At 45.4% G+C, this 25,184-nt stretch overlaps 4 protein-coding genes across 4 annotated transcripts in view; all 4 read left to right on the top strand.

Annotated features, from left to right (window-relative positions):
* LOC140189165 (uncharacterized) overlaps nt 1-13,702 on the top strand; it is a 315,492-nt gene extending 301,790 nt beyond the window's left edge. The window contains exon 3 of the mRNA XM_072245862.1: nt 13,299-13,702. Coding sequence (XP_072101963.1) covers nt 13,299-13,702 — 404 coding nt within the window. The remainder of the gene's footprint in view (nt 1-13,298) is intronic.
* LOC140189293 (histone H2B-like) lies at nt 3,902-4,459 on the top strand. The gene has a single exon (XM_072245992.1). The coding sequence runs from the start codon at nt 3,902-3,904 to the stop codon at nt 4,274-4,276; it is 375 nt and encodes a 124-aa protein (XP_072102093.1). The 3' UTR covers nt 4,277-4,459.
* Nucleotides 12,093-12,467, top strand: LOC140189269 (histone H2B 1/2-like). The gene has a single exon (XM_072245964.1). It carries the CDS (start codon nt 12,093-12,095, stop codon nt 12,465-12,467), a length of 375 nt encoding a protein of 124 aa, XP_072102065.1.
* A 10,079-nt stretch (nt 13,703-23,781) lies between the features above and the next one.
* On the top strand, nt 23,782-24,459 carry LOC140189189 (histone H1-like). The gene is made up of 2 exons (XM_072245881.1): nt 23,782-24,141; nt 24,193-24,459. Exons 1-2 carry the CDS (start codon nt 23,782-23,784, stop codon nt 24,457-24,459), a joined length of 627 nt encoding a protein of 208 aa, XP_072101982.1.
* Nucleotides 24,460-25,184: the final 725 nt, after the last annotated feature.

The raw sequence follows: 25,184 nt of genomic DNA, 5'->3' as shown, positions 1-25,184 counted from the left end.
GCGAAGAAAAGCCTGGGAGCTGAGTCAGGGCTGATAACGTCACTGCCCGGCTCAGCAAATTTATCGATGTCACTAAAGTTGGTGATATCGTGGAGTGTGAAACAATGTAACTAACATTACAACAGGACGGTGATCAATGAGGTCACTGATTTGAGGAATGACAGATAAATGTGAGATGTTCCATTGTCATTGACGAACCAGGGCAGAACTGCCGTGGGGAATGGTCTGTCCCTGGGAGTGCTGTAAAACAGAGATATCGGGGTGTAGATATCGAATTCCTTCAGAGTGTAAACACAGGTAGTCAGGACGGTGAAGAGGCTGTTCGCCACACTCGCATTCATCGGGTAGAGTATCGGGCACTGGACTGTGACGTCACATTACAGCTCTACCAGCCTCGGGGAAACTACTCTCGGAGCACGGAGTACAGTTATAGTTGCCATGTGATCAGAGGGTGACATTAAACCGGAGAGGGTGCAAAAGGGATTTAACAGGAGGCTGCATAGGCCAGGACCTTTCTCACCAGAGTGTATGTGACATTAGAGAGGTGATAAAATAATGGCAGTCATAGATACGGTCAACAGTGAATCTGTTATCTCCAGGTTTATGGAGTTGGAAGCGAGAGATTACAGATATAAAGTGAGAGAGGAAAGATTTAAATAGGACCCTGAGGAGCAGGTTTTGTACACAGAATGTGCTGTTTACATGGAACAAACTACCCCAAGTGGTGGTGTAGGTGGGCACAGTTGCAATATCTCTTGGACTGTGGAGAGGGAAGTTTCACAGGGACATGGGCCAAATGCAGGCAACTGACAATAATTTTGTTTGGCCACTTGGTCAGCATGGATGTGTTGGGCTGAAGGACCTGTTTCTGTGCTGCATAACTCAGTAACTACATCTGCTGCTGTAGCAGAGTGGGAGGGACAGTGTCAGTAGTGAGAAGGTTTGGGGGATGTAGACAGGAGAGTGAATGGTTGAGGATGTGGCAGATGGAACAGAATGTGGGGAAATGTGTGATCACCCATTCCCAGGAACAAACTGTAAGAGTCATTTCCACACAGGGATGTTCAGAGGGACCTGGGCATCCTTGTAAACAAAACAAATCACTTGAGTTTACATGCAGATACAACAAGTAATGAGAGTGCCTGAACTGTGCTGTACTATTCTATGTTCTATTTATATGGGAGGCAGGGTTTGAGGGTCGGCACAACATTGTGGGCCGAAGGGCCTGTACTGTGCTGTACTATTCTATGTTCTATGTTCAAACAGTATTTTGTCCTGTGATCCATGGGGATTGTACAAGAGGGTACAGAGGTCTCACTGGGATTATATAGGGCCCTGGTGAGAGCACACCTTGAGTATCGTGTCCAGGTTTGGTCACACTTCCTCAGGAAGGATATCCCTGCAATAGAGGGAGTGCAGTGACTGTTCCCCACACTGACTGGGTTGGTTCCGGGGATGGAAGGTTGGTTATATGAGAGGAGAGTGAGTGCGCTGGGTCTGTATTCCCTGCTGTTCATGAGAAAATGAGGAAATCTGTTAGATTCTTTCAGGATATGACAGGCAATAGGCAAGGAGGATCTTTCCCCTGAATGAGAACTCCATATCTGAGGAAAATACCCTTAGAATGAGGTGTAAATCACAAACACGAGAGAATCTGCTGATGCTGGAAATCAAACGCAACACACACAAAATGCTGGAAGAACTCAGCAGGACAGGCAGCCTCTATGAAAAAGAGTTAACAGTCGACACTTCGGGCCGAGACACTTCATCAGATCTCAGGGTGAAGATTCTCAGCCCGAAGCATCGACTCGTTACTCTTTCCCATAGATGCTGCCTGGCCTGCTGACTTCCTCCAGCATTTTGTGTCTGTTGCTCAGAATGAGGTGACAAGCATTCAGGATGGAAATGAGATGTTTTGTTAATCAGAGAACAAAGAACTTCTGTATTCCTTATATAAGTAATGTGGAGCCTCAGTTGCTGGGTTGAGTCAAAGCTGAGATCAACAGTCTCTGGGAGAGATTTAGTCACTAAGTGAGTCCATAAGACCATAAGATACGGGAGCAGAATTCGGCCATTTTGCCTGTTGAGCCTTCTCTGGCATTTCATCATCACTGATCAATTTTTCCTCTCAGCCCCAATCTCCTGCCTTCCATTGTATCCCTTCATGCCCTGACCAATCAAGAATCTATCAATCTCTGCCTATACCCAGTGATTTGGCCTCCACAGCTGCCTGTAGCAAAACAATTCACAGATTCACCACTCTCTGGCTGAAGAAATTCCTCCTCATTTCCATTCTAAAAGGATGCCCCTCTATTGTGAAGCTGTGTGGTCCAGTTTTAGACACACCCATCACAGGAAAAATCCTCTCCACATCCACTCAATCAAGCCCTTTCACTATTTGATAGGTTTCAATTTGGTAACCCTTCTTTCTTCGAAGTTCCAATGAATAGAGGCCCAGAGCCGTGAAACTCTCTTCATTAGGCAAGCCATTTAATCCTGAGTAAAATTCTCCATTTGTGATGTCATGTCAGCACAAAAAATTCTGGATTTCAGAGATGTTTGCATTTTGGAATTATGGACCAATCTCCACAGACCTAATCACTAATTTGTACTGCAGTGAACACTGTTAATTTAACCCATGCAATCCCAGGCATACAGATGCAAAATAAAGACAATTCTAAATTGAAAGTAGGAAAGTTGAACCTTACTTGGAGGTAAAGCCTGATTACTAGGCCTCAGAACATTCCACTCCCCAAATGGTCAAAATAAAGCCAAGTAACAAGGTTTAAAATACCCACAACATGCAGAATTACATGCCTCTCATTACCTTGATCCATGGGATAAACACAAGCGGGCCTGATTAACCCTGGCTGGGTTGCCTGGGCGAGGATGTCTCATGATTAAAGACCCAAAACACCCAATGACCCCAGGTTGCATTACTGACGATGTGTCCCTTTGCAACACCCGGTTCATTAAGCCAAGTGGTGTCAGGCCACGTTAATGAAGGGAATGGGCCAGATTGAAGTGACTCCACTACACTACCCTATCCACCATAGCCCCACATATCTCACCATACTAAACTCCACAGCATTATCTCTCCCAGCCCCGCATATACATCCACCAGCCCTACCCTCAAACCTAATCCTGAGGTTCAAGGGGGCACACACCCCCACAAACCCGATGACCAGTGTAAGGAGAAGGAAGATGCAATAAAGGCAAGTGTTGGACTTGGTTAATGAAGGCATGGGCCAGATCAAAGTGGCAGCGTTGTGTGACGCTGAATCCAGAGTGATGAGATGAAGAAGCACAAGAGGGATGATTCTCCCACTGCCGGCATAATCTGTTTGTTATTTTGATTTTGTTCTGATAGTCTTCAGTCTGTTTGAATATTTTGGTATAATTCATATTTAATTTCAGTGTTTCTTGTCAGTGTTGTGTCTCTGATGCAATGTCTGTGATGCTGCTACAAATACTTTGTTCCTTTCACCTGTGCATAAATAAACTCGATTTAAACTTTACACTGAAATGTCCAAATCTCTCCTTCACTCTCCTGCAGCCCTATGTCATGAACTAAATGTCCTAGTGTTTAATTTTACAATATTTCATCTGATTTTATTTTCATTCGGCTTTTGAAATTTGCGTTTCCCTTTTCAATTTCAGCCCGCACCCCGGCCTGTCTCTGCCCTTCAGTACTTCCTCCCGCATCAAACGACAGCGGTAAACCCCGCCCATTGGCGCCGCTTCTCACCCCCAGCGTTCCGATTGGTGATTCATTTCTCCAAACAGCCAATGGAAATGCTCAGCATTCCCATCCTCATTAACATACCGCTTTGGGCGCTGCCTATTTAAACCGCGCTCCGAACAGCTTCTGCTTATTATTGTGTTTGAAACCGACGAGGAAATGCCTGATCCAGCGAAACCCGCACCCAAGAAGGGCGCCAAGAAAGCTTTGTCCAAACCAGCGAGCAAGACTGGCAAGAAGCGCAAGAGGTCGAGGAAGGAGACTTACGCCATCTACATCTACAAAGTGATGAAGCAGGTTCACCCCGACACCGGCATCACCTCCAAGGCCATGAGCATCATGAATTCATTCGTCAACGATATTTTCGAGCGCATCGCGGGCGAGGCTTCCCGCCTGGCCCATTACAACAAGCGGTCCACCATCAGCTCCCGGGAGATCCAGACCGCCGTGCGGCTGCTGCTGCCCGGGGAGCTGGCCAAGCACGCCGTGTCCGAAGGGACAAAGGCGGTGACCAAGTACACCAGCTCCAAGTGAAGACAAGTTCACTGACAAAACAAACCGGAAAATCAAAGGCTCTTTTAAGAGCCACTCACGGTTTCATTAAAAGAGTTACACGATGTTGAGACATGGAATTGAGGTAAATTTGGAATTTTTTGTTGAAATGCTCATTCAGAATCTTATCCCCGTTAATCAGAACTTGCTGTCCGCTGCTCAGTATAATCCCAATTTCTCTGTTAATTCCTGCCAACTGCCCAGACACGGAATCGTTACACACCCGTTTCCCCGTCGCTTCCTCTCGGTCATCAGATTTCTCTGACATGGACGCTAATGTTTCTGGTTTAAATACCGTGGGTTCATTAAGCTTTGTCCCATTTTCGATACTTCTCTTAACCCCATTCCGACGCAAGAGCTGAACACTGTCACGGGTCGTTCAGAGTACTTGTTAAAGCTCCACTTTCTGACGGGTGACCCCTTGCTAAACTGACTTGAGTTTACACAATGACCGACCGCGAACAGCAGCTGAGGACCGGTTTTATTTTCCAATCGTTTAGCAATTGAAAGATATCGGTGAACTAATTTCTCAGACACCATCGCAATATTAACTACACTTTGTTTAAGTGTGTCGGACTCCAGTAACGGGGGTAAAGAGCCGACAAACAAACCTGTTGTGGTTTAATTTCAGCAACAAAGGCTTTTTTGGCGGTGTATTGCAAATTTCAGTTTATTTCGGCGGTTGGACGGTATTTTCCGCACTTCTACAGTCTGATTGGTGAATAAGGCAGCCCTGTGATTGGAATATTTGCTCTTTCCAATCAGAATGGGCACTGGTTCACCAATCATAAACGCCCCACTACATTCCGCACCTCCCGCCCCGCCTGCATCAGAAGGGCGATTTCCAGAAGCCTGATTTCTCATGGTCAAAACTTCAAGTTTATTTCTGATTTATCAAATCTATGTGATGTTATATGTATTCAGGAAACCTGATTGTTATCGCATTTAAGTTCTTCCTTCCAGTGTTATATTGTAATTAAGCGTGATAGATTAGTTGGTAGAGGAGGTGGTGTTGCAAGTTTTTTTTAAGAGAGGGAGAGGGCATAGAGTTGTGGATGTAAATGAAATGTATGAGGCATTTGAAGACACATTTGATTCCACAGGTAGGGGCAATAAAGTGGTATATTATTATAACGTCGACTGTACCTCTTCCTAGAGATGCTGCCTGGCCTGCTGCGTTCACCAGCAACTTTTATGCGTGTTGCTTGAAATTCCAGCATCTGCAGATTTCCTCGTGTTTGTGTATTATTATAACCATTGTGGAAAGCTTCCGATTGATTTGTTGGAGAGTATACGTAGCTCTAGCTCACTGAGCGTTGTATGGTGTGGGGATTTTAACACATAGTTAATTTACTGTGGGGTTGTTCTCAGATTGGTAATATTTTGTTTATAGAAGAGTTTCAGATATTTCATATCCTGTTAGTCTTTATGGTGGGAGAGGTACGAGATTTAATGTTCATAATAGTTCTGAAAATGCTGTAAATTTAACTTTAGTTTTGAACATTGGAGTGAGTAGTGGGATGTCATGGGAGATGAAGCATTGGGGAGTGATCGTTTCCCTATGTTTATAAGCTTGGGTTTGGATTTATATAGGGGGCATGAGGCCACTTTTAGGAGGTGGAACTCTGGTAAAGCAAATTGGGAGAAGTTTGAATGTTTTATGTGCTGAGCGTCTGCCTGGGCTGAATGGTGAGGATGATGTGGATTTCTGCAAAGAAACGTTGTGACATTATTCATCAAATAGTGGTGGCAGAGATTCAATTTAAAAAGTGCAGTAGTGGGAGAAACGCTGTACCATGGTGGACGGAGGAGTGTGCAGAGGCAGTTACTGAGAGAAACGTGGCATTTCGGAAAGTTAGGAAGTATCACTCTCCGCTTAATCATATTAAGTGTAACAGGTCACAGGCCGTGGTGAGGAAAGTAATGAAGCTTGTGAAAAAGATTTACTGGAGGTCATATTGTGAAAGTATTGGAAGGACTATTAAACTTGAAGATGTTTGGGGAATGACTAAGAAAATGGGGGTGTGGGATTCATAGGGTTCCGAATATTGATTAAAGAAGGTAATACAATTGTTCCTGAAGGAGAGACGGTTGAGTCCTGGCTCGGTCATTTGCTGCAATTCATAATCAAAATAGGTGGAGAGACTAAACAATGTAGCAATAAGGTTTTACAAGAATATCTTAATGTGTTGGAAACCAGCTGTAGCAATGATAGTATTAGTGATGTAGAGTTTCTTTGTGTGAATTTAAGAAAGCTATTTATAGTACAGGTCAGACGGCTCCAGGAAAGGATGATACATGTTATTGCATGTTTAAACATATGGTCAACAACTCTCTTGAGATAATATGACATTTTTAGAATCATAATTGGAGTTCAGGCCATCTTCCCTCCTCATGGAAAATGGCAATTGTGTCTATTCTAAAACCTGGGAAACCCCTGATGGATCTTCCTAGATATAGACCAATATCACTGACGTCCCATTTGTGTACACTTACGGAATGGATGGTGATAGTGTGGTTGAATTGTATTTTGGAAAAGGGAGGTGATGTGCTGTTGTTAACAGACTGGATTAATTTGAGGGGCAAGTGCTGGTTCCACGCCACATGTTCCAAAATCAGTCAATGATTTTATGCAGGAAACTCCGCAGCTACTTGAACACAGCAAGCTTCCACAAACAGTGTACTCAATGGAGATGTCAATCCATGGCCTCGTATACTGTCGCAATGAGGCCACACTCGGGTAGGAGGAACAACACCTTGTATTCTGTCTGGGCAGCCTCCAATCTGATGGCATTAACATCGACTTCTTGATCTTCCAGTCATGCCTCCCCTCGCTCATCATTCCCCATCCCCCTTTCCCTCTCATCGCCTGCCCATCGCCTCCCTCTGGTGTTCCTCCCCCCTTTTCTTTCATCCATGGCCTTCTGTTCTCTCCTTTCAGATTCCCCCTTCTCCAGCCCTGTATCTCTTTCACCAAACAACTTCCCAGCTCTTTATTTCATCTCTCCCCCTCCCAGTTCCACCTGTCACTTTGTGTTTCTCTCTCCCCTCCCCCACCTTTTAAAATTTACTCCTCATTGTTTTTTCTCCAGTCCTGCTGAAGAATCTCGGCCCAAAACGTCAGCTGTACTTTTATCCACAGATGCTGCCTGGCCTGCAGAGTTTCTCCAGCATTTTGTGTGTGTTCCTTGGATTTCCAGCGTCTGCAGATTTTCTCCTGTTTATTACTCAATGTCAACAAGCATTTTGTATGACAACTGTCACAGTTCCACTCATTTAGAAATGCAGATATGAAACTCGAGGTTCAGCAGATGCTGGGAATAAACTGTAAAGTGACACACACAAAGTACTGCGGGAACTCAGCAGGTCAGGCAGCAGCTAAACAGAGGAATAAACAGTCTAGATAGGATGAAGTGTCTTGGCCCATAATATCAACTATTTATTTGTCTGCACAGATGCTGCTGGGGGGCACTGAGTCCCTCCAGTATTTTGCAAACATAAACCTCTTTTTTCAGTCAATCAGTTTCCAAATGTTGCTGAACTTTCATTTGCAGCCTCATCCTCCTGGTCTGATTCCCTCCTTCTACTCTACGTAAACTCGAGCCTCCATCACATCTGGAGCTCCAAAGCCCTCATTTGTGCTGACCCCTCTTGTTTCTGCTCCACCATTCTGCTGTCGTACTTTAGAGGAGAGTGTTGTATTGCAACAGCCCGGCAGGGTGAGGCACAGCCCTTCGAAATCAGTGAAAATGACACAAAACAATGAACAGAGCGGGACAGGAAGATTTTAACAACACAAGACTTCAGCCTTGGTCCAGAGCTGTGAGGGATGAGGAATATTTGGGAGAAAACCACAGTAAATTAATCCTCTGCAGTTTACAGAAAGTTGTGGAGTGAATTCAAGGTAAACCTCTTCATCCCCAGACCGGTGACCAGTTACATCCTGAACATTATAGGGTGAGTTAGTGGTGAACGGCAAGGATGAGTTTGAAAGCTCTGGTGTGCAATAGGAACACAAGCAGGTACCAGCTGGACTGGGTGGCCTCTCGACTGTTCATTGTCAGTGTGACAGGGAGGAAGCACCTGAGACACAGGATTTGAAATGGAATTGATCTATTTGTCTATGACAGATCCACAATATTAAACATCAGTGTATTTTAAGATGGTGGGATGAACCCCCTCAATGCTCAGTGACCAGGGTTCAGTCCTGGGTCTGATGAGCAGCCACAATATCTGTGGAATCTGACATTAACAGTCCCATATACAGCTTATTATAACTTCCTCCCTGATGTGAAGTTGCTGGTGTTTCAGCAGGTGGGATGACTTGAGTAAATTTCTTTGCTGACTCAGGACAGAAGTGTGTCCTCTATGAATTGTAAACTCACTGGAGCCTCACACGGTGGGTGAACTGATGAATCTCCTCCCACACTCGGAACAGGTGTGAAGCTATACTGAGAGACAGAGACAACAGAGCCAAGTCTAGCTGCTCACCGGTGTGAACTGGCTGGTGTTGTAATAGCTCGTGACTGAATGAATCCCGTCCGCCATGGAGCAGGTGAATGGCCTCTCCCCGTGTGAACTTGCTGGTGTATCTGCAGGTGCAGTGGCCTGGTGAATCCCTTCCAAAATGAGAGGCGGTGAACGCCAACTCACTGGTATCAACTCTATGGCCATTTATCAGGTCAGTCCATGGACAAGTCCACGTATTGGGACTCTGGTGTGCTGTCTTCTCAACCATCTCCCCCTTCATATTCAGTGATTGGTAGCATTCAAATGCTGGGGAACCGACAGACACAGCAGAAGTGACACGCTGTTGCATTTGAGATTCTCAGACAGAAATTCTTTGCCTTTTCTGCCTGTAAAATGTTTGCAAAGAAGATCAACAGGTGAAAGAGAATACATCTCAGCTGAGATTATTTTGGTTTTCATGTTGATGTCTGATGTCACACTGTTACAGTGAGGCTGAACACTGTGCGGAGGAACAACACTTCTAACTGGGCATAGTACAGACATAAGGACACAACATCAAATTCTCTGTTTTCCTCTCTGCCCATCAAGCTGTGACTTGGCTCAGTGTGTCTCTCTCCATTACTTATAGCTTCACATTCTGGGTATCTCCCACAGACCTACTAAGCACACAATACAAACAGAGCTGCTTTGTGAGAGTTTCTGCTGATTGTGACCCTGCTGGCATTCGACGGTAGTAAACTCAGAGTCAGCAATGCCATTAACCCTCAAGAGAATGTGATCAGGTTTTCTTGGTGCAGATTGACACTGCGGTATTCTTGCAGTGTGAAGACTTTTACAAATAAAATGGCATGAGGCATTTTCTATTTCAGGAAAACCATAACAACTCATTTATTGTTCTCCAAATACAGAAACATAAAGCACAGTTTAAAAAAAAAACTTCACATACTTACATCATAACAGCAGTCCAGCTTCTAAAAGAGAAACACAACAGAGTGTCAGTGGTCATTAATTACGCACATTTCCAGCCATGACATTACCCTACAGCGACCCCACCCGCCACTGAATCCTCTTACTGCTCCCCCTCTGTGATCTTTAGAGCAGTTTACTTCCTTTTAGTGACACTTGCAAGATAATACAGAGGAACACATCAAGTTCTCTCGTGTATTAGTGCTCCTAAGGGTGCTGTCATTTACTGTGGAGTTTCTTCTGACATTTTACCTGTAAAACTCCTCACACTTGTCCAGATTAAAATCCATTTCCCCATTTCTCCATCCATGATTCCAATTGATCTATATCCACTTCTGTCCATTTGACAACCTTCCTCGCCACCCACAACTGCACCAATATTCATGTCATCAGCGATCTGATCCGCCCACGTATGTTTTAATCTGATCAAACAAAGGTCCCATCACTGATCACTGTGGACACACTGGTTACATATCTACAGTCAAAATCATTCTCAATTCTATCAGTTCAAATGTTGCGACACGATACACACCATTCAAACCCTCCCACACCGAGACTCGAGGAAAGTTACACATTTATCACAAGACCAGAGTTGGGTTGAATGGTCTGGGCTTGTTACTCTGGATGCTCTGCTCCAAAGTCCATTCAGATTAGTACAACGTAACCAGATACATCATCACTGAGACACTGATGTACAGCATTGTGTCACAAACAGGAGAAAATCTACAGTTGCTGCAAATCCAAGCCACACACACAAAACACTGAACAAACTCAGCGGTCAGGCAGCATCTATAGAAAAAAAACACAGCCACTGTTTTGGGACAAAACCCTTTGGCAGGACTTAGGAGAAAATCTGAGGAGTAGATTTAAAAGGTGGGGAAGGGGAGAGAGAAAATAAGGTGAGTGTGAAACCTGTAGGGGGCTGGGAAGTTGATTAGTGAAAGAGACAGGAGGCCATGGAAGAAAGAAAAGGGGAGAGGAGCACCAGAGGGAGATGGTGGGTGGGCAAGATGATGGGAAATGGTGAAGGGGGGGTGTGGGAGGCATTACCAGAAATGCAAGAGTTCGATGTTCATGCCGTCAGGTTGGAAGCCACCCATAAGGTGTTGTTCCTCCAACAAATGTGTGGCCACATGGCATTGTGTGATATTGTTTAAAAAGCTAAAAATAATTCAATTGTGAGGATGAATCTGAAAGAAGTTTCTACATTTACACTGCATGAGAGACTGGGAGACACAGTGCCAAGTACCAACTCCCACACTGTACCAGAGACTGACAGGTACAGAATGAACCTCACACTCTCACACTGTACCAGAGACTGACGGGTACAGAATAAACCCCACACTCTCACACTGTACCAGAGACTGACAGGTACAGAATGAACTCCACACTCTCACACTGTACCAGAGACTGACAGGTACAGAATGAACCTCACACTCTCACACTGTACCAGAGACTGACAGGTACAGAATGAACTCCACACTCTCACACTGTACCAGAGACTGACGGGTACAGAATGAACCCCACACTCTCACACTGTACCAGAGGTTGACGGGTACAGAATGAACCCTGTACGTAATGTACAGACATTACGTACTTTAACAAACCCCAACAACGCTCCTCCCCACCTCAAGACAGCACCACTTTGATCAATTTACACTGCAATGGACTGTCTTGAGACTCGTTCAAATTCTCTGCAACACACATCAAAGTTGCTGGTGAACGCAGCAGGCCAGGCAGCATCTCTGGGAAAGAGGTACAGTCGACATTTTGGGCCGAGACCCTTTGTCAGGACTAACTGCTAATTCTCTTCTCTTTTTACAATTCTGTACAGCAGTTTAGTTCTTGTGAGCACTGTATCGTGGATACTACGTGTTTATGATGCTGCTGCTGTAAATTTATCTTTCACCTGGTCCATTTGACCTTCGGTCTCCTGCTGTCCTGTTTCATTACATAAACGTTTCATATTATCAACTGTGTGTTTTCCTCATTCCATCTGCTTTTCTAGCAGATACGACGGGCCGAATGACCGAATACTGCCGCTGTAGTTGGTCCATTTTGTATTTTAGATTTCCTTCCTGCGGAATTAACCGGCAGCGGCAACTCACCAGATCGGCGACAGGTCCCTGTCCACGGTGTTACCCAAAACGAACACTGGGTAGTGCAGAACGAGTTCTGATTGGTTGAACGAATTCCTTTAGCTATCCAATCAAATTATCTTACTGCATGAACGTTACTTCAAATAGCCATTGAGAAACCTAGGCATCCCATCCTTCATTAGCATACACCTCTGGGCGCTGCCTATTTAATTCGTGCTCCGGGTCCGTTTTGCTTATTTGTGGTTCTGAAGAGGTCAGCTGAAATGCCTGAGACAGCGAAACCCGCTCCGAAGAAGGGCGCCAAGAAAACTCTGCCCAAACCAGCGGGTAAGGCAGGGAAGAAGCGCAAGAGGCTGAGGAAGGAGAGTTACTCCATCTACATCTACAAAGTGATGAAGCAGGTTCACCCCGATACTGGCATCTCCTCCAAGGCCATGAGCATCATGAACTCATTCGTCAACGACATCTTCGAGCGCATCGGGGGCGAGGCTTCCCGCCTGGCCCATTACAACAAGCGGTCAACCATCACCTCACGGGAGATCCAGACCGCCGTGCGCCTGCTGCTGCCCGGGGAGCTGGCCAAGCACGCCGTTTCCGAAGGGACAAAGGCGGTGACCAAGTACACCAGCTCCAAGTAAAGTTCCCCAGTGAGATGATCGAAAACACAACGGCTCTTTTAAGAGCCACTCACGATTTCACTGAGAGAGTTGTACTAGCATTTAGGCAATACATGGCGCACGTTTTATGTGTGGTGGCTTTTACAGGAGCTAAAGAGCGGTTGGAATATCCGCTTCATCTTCCCCCTATAGTCCTGGTGTTTAACATTCCTCCCACTCCCGTTGCTGTTTTAGCTGTGGGTTCAGGAGTTTATTATTTGGAGTTAGGTAACTTCTCTGAATCTCATTTTAATTCGAGGCCGGAACGACTTCACGGTTCTTTCATAGAACAGTTTTTTTAAAAAAATTGCAGACTAGCCGCTGGTCACAGTTTGAGAAGAGCCGTTTGTCCATTACCTGCTAACGTTTACACAATGACCAGCACCGGGCAGAAGCTGAGTGTCAGTTTTACTCGGTTCCTTTACGAGTTGAAAGAAATTTGAGTTCCCAGACACTCCATTATCAACTACACTTACATTAAATGTGCCCGGTTTCAATAACAGGGGGAAATACGAAGACCCAGTCCTCAAACAGATCAGCAATGATTTAATTTCAGATTAAATTTGAACAATGAGTTTTTTTGGCGGGCTTTTTCCAATTTTCAGAGTACTTTGGGGAGGAGATGGTTACACTCCGCGCTTCTGCCTTTACGGGCTCTTGATTGGTGATTAAGGCAGTTCGTCGATTGGGCCATTTCTTTTCACCAATGAAAACAAGCAGCATTAAACCAATCACGAGCATTAGTTTGCATTCTCAAAGAAGGTATAAAAATGCGAGCTGGGGCGGGTGAACATTCCATCACTGTCGTTGGAGCAGTTACTGTGACTTTGGAAATGTCTGGACGTGGAAAAAGCGGCGCCGGCAAAGTTCGGTCCAAGGCCAAATCTCGCTCATCTCGGGCTGGACTGCAGTTCCCGGTCGGCCGGGTTCATCGACTCCTAAGAAAGGGCAACTATGCTGAGCGGGTGGGTGCCGGAGCCCCGGTCTATCTGGCTGCTGTTCTCGAGTATCTGACAGCCGAAATCCTCGAATTGGCCGGCAATGCAGCCCGGGACAATAAGAAGACCCGCATCATCCCCCGACACCTGCAGCTGGCCGTCCGCAACGACGAGGAGCTGAACAAGCTGCTGGGAGGGGTGACTATCGCTCAGGGCGGTGTGTTACCCAATATCCAGGCTGTGCTGTTGCCCAAGAAAACCGGCGGTGCCAGTAAGTGAGGCGATGTAAACTGAACCTATTTACCCAAAGGCTCTTTTCAGAGCCACTCACAGTGTCTGTGGAAGGGCTGAACAGCGGGTGATTACCGTTCGGAGTAACTCGGCTGTGTATCTGACACGGCCCCGATCGGAGGCATCCCTGGTAACGTTTTCTCTCCTTCCGTCGTGTTTCTTCCGCGAATTAAATCGGTATAAGTCTGCAGAGTACGCGGTCCGCTACACCCTGCCTCATTTCCCCTCTCTGCTGGCTGAATGGAGCTCTCTCCCCTTGCGGGGCGGGGAAATTAACTTTCAGAGTCAGCCCCCGGAGGGTGAATTTAATCTCCGATCATTGAACGATTCCGGTCTTCATGACCTGAAACCGCGTTGTCTGGGTTTCACATTGCGGGTTGACCCTGGACCGTCCCACTGATCGCTTCATGAGCAATTCCCACCGCCTCACAGAACAATATTGATTTGCAGCTTTACATTTATCTGCAAAAGTACATTTACCGTATGGAACTGACAGTATTTACTGAAAATCTCGTCCGCCTGGGTCTCTGAAATATAAATGAACATTTGCAAAGACGGTTGCAAATGTTATTTGGTCAGATCTCCCGAGACGCGGCTCCCTCTGTGAGGCGGTGGGTCGCTCTGATACAGACTTTTGTTTGTGCCAGGAAGAAAAGGGAGGGGGTGGGTGGATCGACAAGGAGGTTCAGTTCTGTCCTGTCTCTAGTAGGAACTTCTAAATACTGATTGATAAAACTGGACACACAGAATAAATTCTGCGCCACCAACCCTTTTGCAGTGCGGCGGTCCCAGTATACATGATGCAGCAATCCCCAGGGATGTCTTCTCTAAGTACCACTGAGATGTTCTCCCTGGTCAAACACATCTCTGCATTCTCTTCTCTCCCGTCCACTCCATCGTACCTGTAGCATTTGTACTGTGAAACTGAGCTGCCGGTCCTGCCCCTCCGACAATCATTTTTCTGTTGGGGATATAATATCCCAGTCTCCTGCACGGATCCATGCCCAGGGGCCATCTGCTGTTCAGAGAACAAAGGACAGTACAGGAGTGGCCCTTTGGCCCTTCTCTACATATACTTGTGACTGTCTAAGATTTCCTTAAATACTCCTGTGCTCTCTGTCTCTGCCACCACCCCTGGCAGTGCATTCCATGTCTCCATCAATCTGTTGTCTTCACTTTCTTCCTCTGAGCTTAAATACGTGCCTTCTGTGAAAAATATTACTGGCTGTCTACACCAACTATGACTACAAAATTCCACAGGTTTCTATCAAATCTCTCCTGAGCCAACGCCACTCCAGAAGCAAAAAGTTTCAGCATGTCGAGCCTCTCCTCAGCGCACACCTCCTCCAGACATCCTGCTCCAAACCCTCCACATGCTTCCTATAATGAGGTGATCAGAACTGAACACGATACTCTCAATGTGGCCTAACCAGCATTTTATAAACCTGTAACATCATGTCCTGGTGCTTGAACTCAATGCCTTGCCTGATGAAGGTAAACATGCCATACACCGACTTCACCTCCCTGTCAACCTGTGCTCCCAGTTTTAGGGAACCGATGTCTCTGAACCTCGACATCCTTCTCTTTGTCAATACTGTTAATGTTCCTGCCATTAACTGTGTACACACCCTTGATGTTGGATCTCCCAAAGTGCAGCCCTAGGTATCCTTTTCACCACAGCGAATGTATGGAATGCAATGGGATTATCTTCAATCCTACTTGCCGGAGATTTTTCATCAGTGTTTCCAGCTCTCCGAATGTTCTTGAGTTCCCCTATTTTTTAAATATAGTCCTCAAACACCCTGTTTGATTCTAGCTTCCTAAGCCTTACTTATGCTTCTTCCTCCTCCTCGATTAAATTAACTTCCTGTCTCATCATCCAAGGTTCCTGAACCTTGCCATTCTTGACCCTCCCTCTTACTGGAACAAACTGGCCCTGAAACACTGCACTGGTCTTTAAACAAACTCCAGGTCAGATGTGGATTTGACTCAAAATCCATCATTACATATTGCTGTGCCTGGCATCTAACTTAGCTTCAATCTCTCCATTCAGTGACTAGTGTTCTGTTTCACATCCCCCTGTCAATCTCGTTTCAACCCTCATAGGGTGCAGCAATGAACTTCATGATCCTGACCGCCCTCCACTGAAACTGCAAACCATCCCTCTTGTAAATGTCACCCCAGCACCAGAAGAGGTTCCAATGTTCCGTAATCCTGAAACCCTGTCCCTGTATCAGCTCCTTAGCCACACATTCATTAGCTCTCACTTTCTGTTTGTATCCCTACCACCACAGGGCACTAGGAGTAAACTGGAGATTACAACATTTCAGGTTCTGCTCCATAACTTCTTCCCTAACTCTCTGTGGGACATCATCCCTTTTCTACCTGTCCATTGGTACCGATGTGAATCACCATCTCTGGCTGAATGAACACCATCCCCCTGTTCTGTATCTGCTCCAAGATGTCCCTGACTCTCAGAGTATTTACAACTTTTAAAACCAACAAAAAGCAACAAAAAAAGTCATGAAGAGAGGGAAAAGTTGGAATACAAAGGTAAGCTAGCCACTGGTATTAAAGAGTATACCAAAAGTTTCTTCAGATATACAAAGTGTAAAAGAGAGGCAAAAGTAGATATTGGTTCATTGGAAGATGTTACTGGAGAGGTAGTAATGGGGTACAGGAAAATGGCAGACAAACTGAATAAGTATTGTGCATCAGTCTTCACTGGGGACGATATTAGCAGTCTGCTGGAAATTCAAGAGAATCAGGGGGCAGAAATGAGTGATTTTGCCTTTACTAGGGAGATGGTCCTTGGGAAACTGAAAGGTCTGAAGGTAGAAAATTCCCTTGGACCAGATTATCTACACCAGTTCTATGAAAGATGTGGCTGAAGAGATTGTGGCAGTTTTAGTAATAATCTTTCCATAATCTCTGGATTCTGGTGTGGTTCCAGAGAACAGGAAGATTGCAAAGGTCATCCACTCTTAAAGAGAGAGAAGCAGAAGAAAGCAAATCATAGGCCAGCTAGTCCGATCTCAGTGGTTGGGAAGATGATGGAGTCAATTGTCAAGGATGTATTTTCGGGTACTTGGCAACACATGAAAAAATAGGCCAAAGTCAGCATGGTTTCCTTTAATCAGTCCTCACCGAAGACTTGTGTATCTGCAACACTTCTTCTCAACTCTTGTACTCAGTGACATGAATGATGAAGGCCAGCAGATCAAACCCCATCTTCACCACCGTATCTAGCTGAGACGTCACTTTCAGTGAATTACACATTCACATGGACATTATTTATATAAATTACAAACAACAAAGGTCCTGTCACCCAGTGGCACACCACTAGACAGACAGCTCCAGTCTGAGACACAACCCTCAACCATCAGCCTCTGCCTCCTGTCACCGAGGCAATTATGGAATCGATCAACTATCTCCCCGGATTCCAGTTTCTAGATCTAACCTTCCAGACTATAGTCAAAGGCCTGGCTAATGTCCATATAAACAACATCCACAGCCCTAACCTCATCTACGTCCTTGTGAAACCCCTCAAAGGGCTGCAAGAAATTACCAGACATAATTTTCCTTGCACAAAACTGTGCTGACTGTCTTGAATCAAACCAAATTTTGCTGGATCCTGTTCTTCAGAAACTCCTCCAACAAATTACAGACTGATGGGCCTGTAGTTTCCACTACCCTTTTTGAACAATGGCAGCGCATAAACCATCAGTCCTGAAGTCACAGGAGCAGGATTAGGCCTTTTGGCCCATTCAGTCTGTTCTGCCATTCCATCATATATCCATCTCAACCCCATTCTCCTGCCTTCTACCCATAAACTTTGATACCCTTAATAATAATTAAAAATCTACTAACCTCTGCTTTAAATAAACCCACTGACTGCCTTTATGGCTGCCTGTGGAAATGAAATCCATTGATTCATCACCTTCTGACTAGAGAAATTACTCATCTCTATTCTAGAGGGGCATCTTTTATTGCGGGTGTGGTTTGGTTCTAGATTCCTCCATTATTGGAAACATCCTCTCACATCAATGCTATCTAGGCCGTTCAATATTCAATGTGTTTCTATAAGATTCTCCCTCATTCTTCTAGACTCCAGTGACTGCAGGCCCAGATTATCAAATGATTATTACATCCTAACTCTTTCAGTCCTGGGCTCATTCTCGTGAATTTCCACTACAGCCTCTGCAATGCCAGCACATCCTTTCTTAGAAAAGTTACCCAAGCCTGCTCATGATACTCCAAATAAGGTCTGACCAAAGCCTCAGCATTAGATCCTTGTTTTATTTTCTCGTTCTCTTGAAATGCATGCAAGTATTACATTTGCCTTCCTCACTACCAACTCAATGTGTGCATTAACCTTTCGGGAATCGTGCACTAAGACCCTTCACACAACTGATTTCTGTTCTCTCCCTGATTAGAAAGAGCCTAGGCTGTTATTCCTCCTACCAGAGTACATGACCACACACTTCATTACACTGTATTTCATCTGGCACTTCCTTGTCCATTCTCCAAATCTGTCCAAGTGCTACTGCAGACTCCCTGCTTCCTCAACACAGCCTGCCTCTTCATATCATCCACAGTCTGGGCCTCAAAACTATCAATTCCACATTAGTCACCCTGTCCAATCATGTGCAACCTCAACTGGTGCCTGAGATGAAGCAAAATAATCTCCCCCCTGGCCTCCACAGTGTATTCTCCAGCTTCCCACAAAGTACGAGAATGTACCTGATAAAGCCCTGGAGATTTAACAACCTTAAAGAATTTTTGCAATGGTGAAATAACTGTCAGAAATATTCATGGAAAGCCTCTCCTATTTCATTTGCCTCCACACACAGATGGCCATGTTCACCTCCAAGGGTGATTCTGTGTCTAACTTAACTTTTCCTATGAATATACCAAGAGAATCTCTTGGATTTTGCTCACTTTGCCTTCTGAATCATGATATCCTCCTTTTACCCTCCAAACTTTTATTAGAGATCCTATCTCTAATAATATTCTCGAATAATTTCCCAAACATTGATCCAAGACTCACCAGTCTATAATTTGTCTCTATTGCCTGAGGAACAACATGCCCTGGAATATCAGCATTCCCTTCTCTGATCTCACTATCCTCCATGACCACACTGATGAATACTGATGAGAAGTACTGGTTTGGTCCCTCGCACACTTCAGACATAAACTCTCTCCTCTGTGCTTGTGTTGTCGTACCCTCTCCGCAGTGCCCCTTCTCACCAAAGTTATTTCTTCTTCCCGTTTCACACTTCTGATTCTCTCTCTAACTTCTCTCTTACTTGTTTCATGTTGCCAGAGGCTTTCTCCAATTTCTACTTCTGAAATATTCCTTATCCTTCATTTTCTTTCAGTCTGAATTCATAACATCTCTCACTATGCCCCTCTGCCAGACTTTACCATCCTTGTGTTTCCTCCTCATAGAAACAGTTCTGTCTGAATTCTGACCCGATTGCTTTTAAACATCATTTACATGTTCAATGTAGACAGTTGCAATTAACTGTACCCCAAATGACCATATTACCACCGGGTCCAGTCTTGTCCTTATTTACTGTTCCCAAAATGAAACTTCTATCAATGGCCAGGCTCTTTTCCCAATACAATGTTTTCTATGACATTTATAGCGAGAGGATTCGAGTACAGGAGCAGGGAGGTACTACTGCAGTTGTACAAGGCCATGGTGAGACCACACCTGGAGTATTGTATGCAGTTTTGGTCCCCTAATCTGAGGAAAGACATCCTTGCTATAGAGGGAGTACAAAGAAGGTTCATCAGATTGATTCCTGGGATGGCAGGACTTTCATATGAAGAAAGACTGGATGAGCTGGGCTTGTACTCGTTGGAATTTAGAAGATTGAGGGGGGATCTGATTGAAACGTATAAGATCCTAAAGGGATTGGACAGGCTAGATGCAGGAAGATTGTTCCCGATGTTGGGGAAGTCCAGAACGAGGGGCCACAGTTTGAGGATAGAGGGGAAGCCTTTTAGGACCGAGATTAGGAAAAACTTCTTCACACAGAGAGTGGTGAATCTGTGGAATTCTCTGCCACAGGAACAGTTGAGGCCAGTTCATTGGCTATATTTAAGAGGGAGTTAGATATGGCCCTTGTGGCTATGGGGGTCAGGGGGTATGGAGGGAAGGCTGGGGCGGGGTTCTGAGTTGGATGATCAGCCATGATCATAATAAATGGCGGTGCAGGCTCGAAGGGCCGAATGGCCTACTCCTGCACCTATTTTCTATGTTTCTATGGCTCCCTTCCCGGGTTAGACTATCCACTTCTATGTTAAGTAACATCCCAGTATTCTTCTAACATATTCGGTGATATCTAAGCCCCTGACTCTAAGGGAGTCCCAGTCAACATTGGGGAAATTAGTCACCCACTGCAACTACCCTGTTGCTTTTACATCTTTCATTACCTGCTACATTTCTGTTCCTTTATCTCCTGCCGGCATTTGGGAGGCCTGTGGTATAACCCCATCAGTGAATGCACCTCTCTTATCCTGAGCTCTATCCACATTGTCCCACTGGATGAACCCTCCAGTGTGTCCTCTTCGTCCCTCACCCACAATTCCATATAAAGTCTGATCTGCCATCAGCCTTCCTTGTATGTCAATCCCACTTCCCTGATTTTACAAAACATTTATCTTCCTTCTCTTTGAATCTTTTCAGTTATCCGGCCTCCCCATTCATCTCAGTTGGGGAATTCCAGTGTTTGTTATACAATGTTTTTTTAATCATTTGTGGCCTTGTAGAACAGTGCAGGCATGTACTCTGGTTTCCTGTAGTCCACAGTTTTGAGTGCCACAGTCCCACACAGTCATCAGATTATGTGAAAGGAGAGGGAGTTTGATGAAGTGAACCTGGGCAGTTGGCACATTTTGCATGTCACAGTTCCCGAGGAAATGTTTGATTGCCCATAATTTGGAACGTGGCAAGATCCAATAAAAAGAAGTTAGACTTAACCAGAGCGGTCATTGTATGAGTGGGCCAGAATTGGAGTGGGGAGTTCAGGTTTCGTCTCTTCTGAGAGATGTAGGCCACAGGTAGATATATTTTGATTTAATCTTTATTTCTTTTGTATTACACATTTAGAGCAGAGGGGATGCCAGACAAGATACTTGTCTTGGTGGAAGGAGACAGAGGGTGGTCGTGGCAGCTTGTTATTCAGGTTGGAGGCCTCTGACCAGTGACAGTCACAGGGATCGGTGCTGGTACTGTCAATTGTCATCTACATTAACAATTTTCTGACATTGTAGTGACAGTGAGTTTGCAGATGACAGCAATGTTGGTGGTAGTGTGGACTGTGAAGATTGTGTGAGAGTACAATAGGATGGAGATTAACTGGGGAAGTCGGCCAAAAAATGGCAGAAGGATATTGATGTGGACAAGTTTGAGGTGTTGCATTATGAGAAGTTCAACCAGGGAAGGATCTGCACAGTAAATTCTTGTCCCTTGGAGAGTATTACAGAAGAGGGCCATGAAATACAGAAACATCATTCACTGAAAGAGACAACACAGGTAGTCAGGATAGTGAAGGTGGTGTTTGGCCTATTTGTCTTCATTGATCAGGGAACTGAGTAGAGAATTTGGGATGCCGTATGACAGCTGTAAAAGTCAAAGTGAGACCAGACTGTATTTTGCACAGTTCTGGTCATCCAGTTGCAGGAAAGATGTCATGAAGCTGGCAAGTGTGGAGGGAAGTTTGATGAGAATGTTACTGACACTGGGGGACTTTAATTATCAGCAGAAGCTGGACAGACTGGGACTCTCTTTCTCTCTCCTGAGAGAGTAAGGAGCTGTCTGGTGACCGTCCAGAGGTTTACAAAATCAGTAGGTGAGCACTCTTTTTGTAGGGTAGGGAAGCCTAAATTTACAGGGTAATTGTTTAAGATGAAGGGGAAACATTTAAAAGCTACCTTATGGGTGGGGGATGTTGCATCTTTGAATAAGGAGACCAACAAGTGTAATAAGAGGGGTTTTGATGAGGTCTTGTAAGTATAGGTTTTAAATAAAATGATGAATGATGATTTTGATGGGATTATACTACCAGCCTCCCAATTGGCTCAGATATTGTGCAGCAGACATATTAGTAAATCACACAGAGGGGTAATGGGAACAAGCTTACAGCAGTTGGGCATTTCAACTTTCCCAGATTACCTTGTATGAAAAGTTTCAGTCTCCAGGAGAAATTTGGCAGACACAGGATCAGTTCATCCCTCAGCAGAAACAGTATTTAAAAGGGAGGATGAGGCAACCATCCAACAGAAGACAAAGGCAGCATAAAAGAACATGAGAGGGCAAAGAATATCACCAAAATTAATGGGAAGCTAAAGGAATGGGAAACTTAAAAAAAAAACAGAACTATAATAACAATATGCAGAAGTCAGATGAATTATGAAAGTAACTGGCCAATAATAGAAACAAGATACAAAAAGATTTATTTTCAGATATATGAAGAGTAAAAGAGGCAAGAATGGACAAGGTTTTAGGTTTCCTATTCTCATCTTCGGACTCACACCCCTCCCTGATCCTCTTTTTACACGATTTAGTTTATTCTGTATTTCTTATTTTAACTGTTTTTTTTAGAAATTGCTCTGTACTGCTGTAGCAAAACAACAAAGTTAATGACATATGTCCGTGATAATGAACTTGATTTTGAAATTGATACTAATCACCTTCACTGATCAATGCCAGTGCACAAAAGTTTTATTAATGAGTTGGAGTAACTTCCCTCAACTTTACTTAGAAGGATGTCGCGGATTACAGGGTGCTCATGATCACTTAGGGAAGAGGGTCAAGTGTGGCAAATGCATTTCAATACAGATAAGTGTGAGGCGGTGCATATTGGAAAGTCAAACCAGTGTAGAACTTACACTATGAAAGATCGGTCATTGGGGACTGGAATGGGCCGGAGAGATTTAGGGGTAAAGTGAACACAGTTCATTGAAAGTTGTGTCACTTGCAGACAGGGTGGTGAAGAACGGGGTTTAACATGCTGGTCTTCATTAGTCAGGGGATAGAGTATATCAGTTGTGACATTATGTCACAGTTGTGTAAATGACTGGAGGCCACACTTGCCGATTTGTATACAGCTCTTGTCACCATTATAGGAAACGTGGTTAAACTGGGGAAAGTGTAGAAAAGATTTCCAAGGTATATTTCCCGGACCCGAGGTTCTCAGTTACATAGTCAGTTTGGCCAGACAATGTCCTTTGTCCTTTATTCCTTGGAATCAGAATCAGATTTATCACCGTGTTATATGACGAGGAACCTGTCGTTTTGTTCTGACAGCAGTACAGGCCTCTGAAGGTGCAGATGTGAACATTGTGTCAGCATAACGACAAGAGATTCTGGGAATGGCGAACAACGCGGCCAAAATGCTGGAGGAACCCAGCAAGTCAGGCAGCATCTCCCACCAGAGTCCTGATGAAGGGACTCGGCCCGAAATGTCGACTGTTCATTCTCAGCATTGATGCTGCCTGACTTGCTGATTCAGAGAGAGTGTTTTAAAGCGGCGGGCGGATTAGACGAGTATCACTGTGTTTGTGGGTCCGAACACATCGCCAGATTTCCCAGCGCCTCCTGTACAAAAAGAAAAGATTTCTCTGTTATGGGATCGCCCCACTCCCCAGCTCAGTCCCGAAGCGGGAATTAACCGCAAAGTTTTAGTTAGTTTCAAAATTTCAGCCGAAAAGCAGAGAACAGGTCAACAAAATGGAGACAGATCGCGGGCAGTGCAGTAATCAAACGGGTTAAAATAGAAAGTGCTGCCTTTAATCCCGATTAAACTCTCTTTCCAGCGAACTTTCGGGCCTCAGTGACGGACAAGGACCAGTCTCAGTCTCTGGAGTGTCCGATTTTAATTGGAATCGGAGAGTTTTTGAGGAGAGAGAAACACAGAAAAATGAAGTCTCCGGGAGCTGACAGCAGGATGTCTCCGCCCCGTCCGCTCGCTGTCTTTAAATTGCTCTGGGCCGCCGCCTTTCGCTTCAGTTCTCATTCAGTCTGATTGTGAGAAGCATTTTCCAGAGTCGCCGACATGACCGAGACAGCACCCGCCGAAACGGCTCCTCCAGCCGCACCCGCCGCCGCAAAGAAGACTCCCAAGAAGGCGGCCGGCCGGAGCAAACCAGCCGGTCCCAAACTGGGCGAACAAATCGATAAGATTGTGGCGGATTGTCGCGATAGGAAGGGGATGTCCGCTGTGGCCATCATGAAGGCTCTGACCAGCAGCGGTGTCGATGTGGGGAAACGTCGCGCCCAGATCAGGATGTGCATCAGGAAGAGAGTGGAAAGCGGCTCCTTGGTTCAGACCAAGGGCACGGGTCTTTCGGGATCCTTTAAATCCGGTCAAGGAAAAAGTGCCGTGAAAGCGGTGAAGAAAGCGAACAAGCCATCGGTAAAGAAATCTGCCATCAAGGAATCTCCCAGCAATAAGTCTGGCGCCAAGAACCCAGCGGCTAAGAAAGCGGCAGCGAAGAAACCAGCGGCTAAAAAAGCGGCAGCTAAGAAACCAGCGGCTAAAAAAGCGGCAGCTAAGAAACCAGCGGCTAAAAAAACGGCAGCTAAGAAACCAGCGGCTAAAAGAACGGCAGCTAAGAAACCAGCGGCTAAAAAAACGGCAGCTAAGAAACCAGCGGCGTCGAAGCCAAAGAGCCCCAAGAAACTCGCAGCCCCGAAGAAGAAGGCGGCCAAGAAGACAGCAGTCAAAAAGTGAATTAAGATATACAGTTTGTAACTGTTTGAACCCAACGGCTCTTCTCAGAGCCACCCACATCTCAGAAAAGAGCTGATCGTGAATATTGTGATTCCCGCGCCGGGTCCGACTGAGTTTTGCGGGGGAACTTACCGCATAAAACCCGATTTTCCCGGTACCTCTTTGACATTCAGAGCGGCCCTGACGTCCCAGATTTGAAGTGAAACACTGCGTTTCACTCGGGTTGTGTGTGTGTGTGAGAGAGAGAGAGTGAGACCGGTGGGGTGGTCTGCAGGCCCAGTTCCTTCTCCCGCTCCAGGACAGCGTGACTGAGATTCCGCACCTCGCATCCCAAAGCCCGATTCAGCTGAGTTGATTGGGAACTGCTGAAACCTATGTGAGAGGGGAGGGGGCGTCTTGAGAGAGGGATCTGTCTCTGGGGATGGACTGCAGGGGGAAGATATATGATAACCTACCCGGCGACTTTGCCGACTGACCTTCAATCAGGTACCAGCTACAAAAGTTTATTTACACAACATTTACAAGAATAAAATCAAAAATATATAATTACCGCTCTCGGAAATCTCCCACTGTACCCAGCGCGACCGCATGCTCCCACTCCAAGGACAGCCGGGCATGTCGAAAGCAAACAAAACGGTAACAGCCGCAGCAGCTGTACATGCCAGGTTTGTGGGAGAAGTGAAGGGCCAGATGAGACCCTGACAGGGAGGGAGCGCGTTCATCTC

Source organism: Mobula birostris, chromosome 28, assembly GCF_030028105.1.
Source record: "Mobula birostris isolate sMobBir1 chromosome 28, sMobBir1.hap1, whole genome shotgun sequence".
NCBI lineage: Eukaryota > Metazoa > Chordata > Chondrichthyes > Myliobatiformes > Myliobatidae > Mobula > Mobula birostris.
This window is presented reverse-complemented; position numbering and strand designations above follow the sequence as displayed.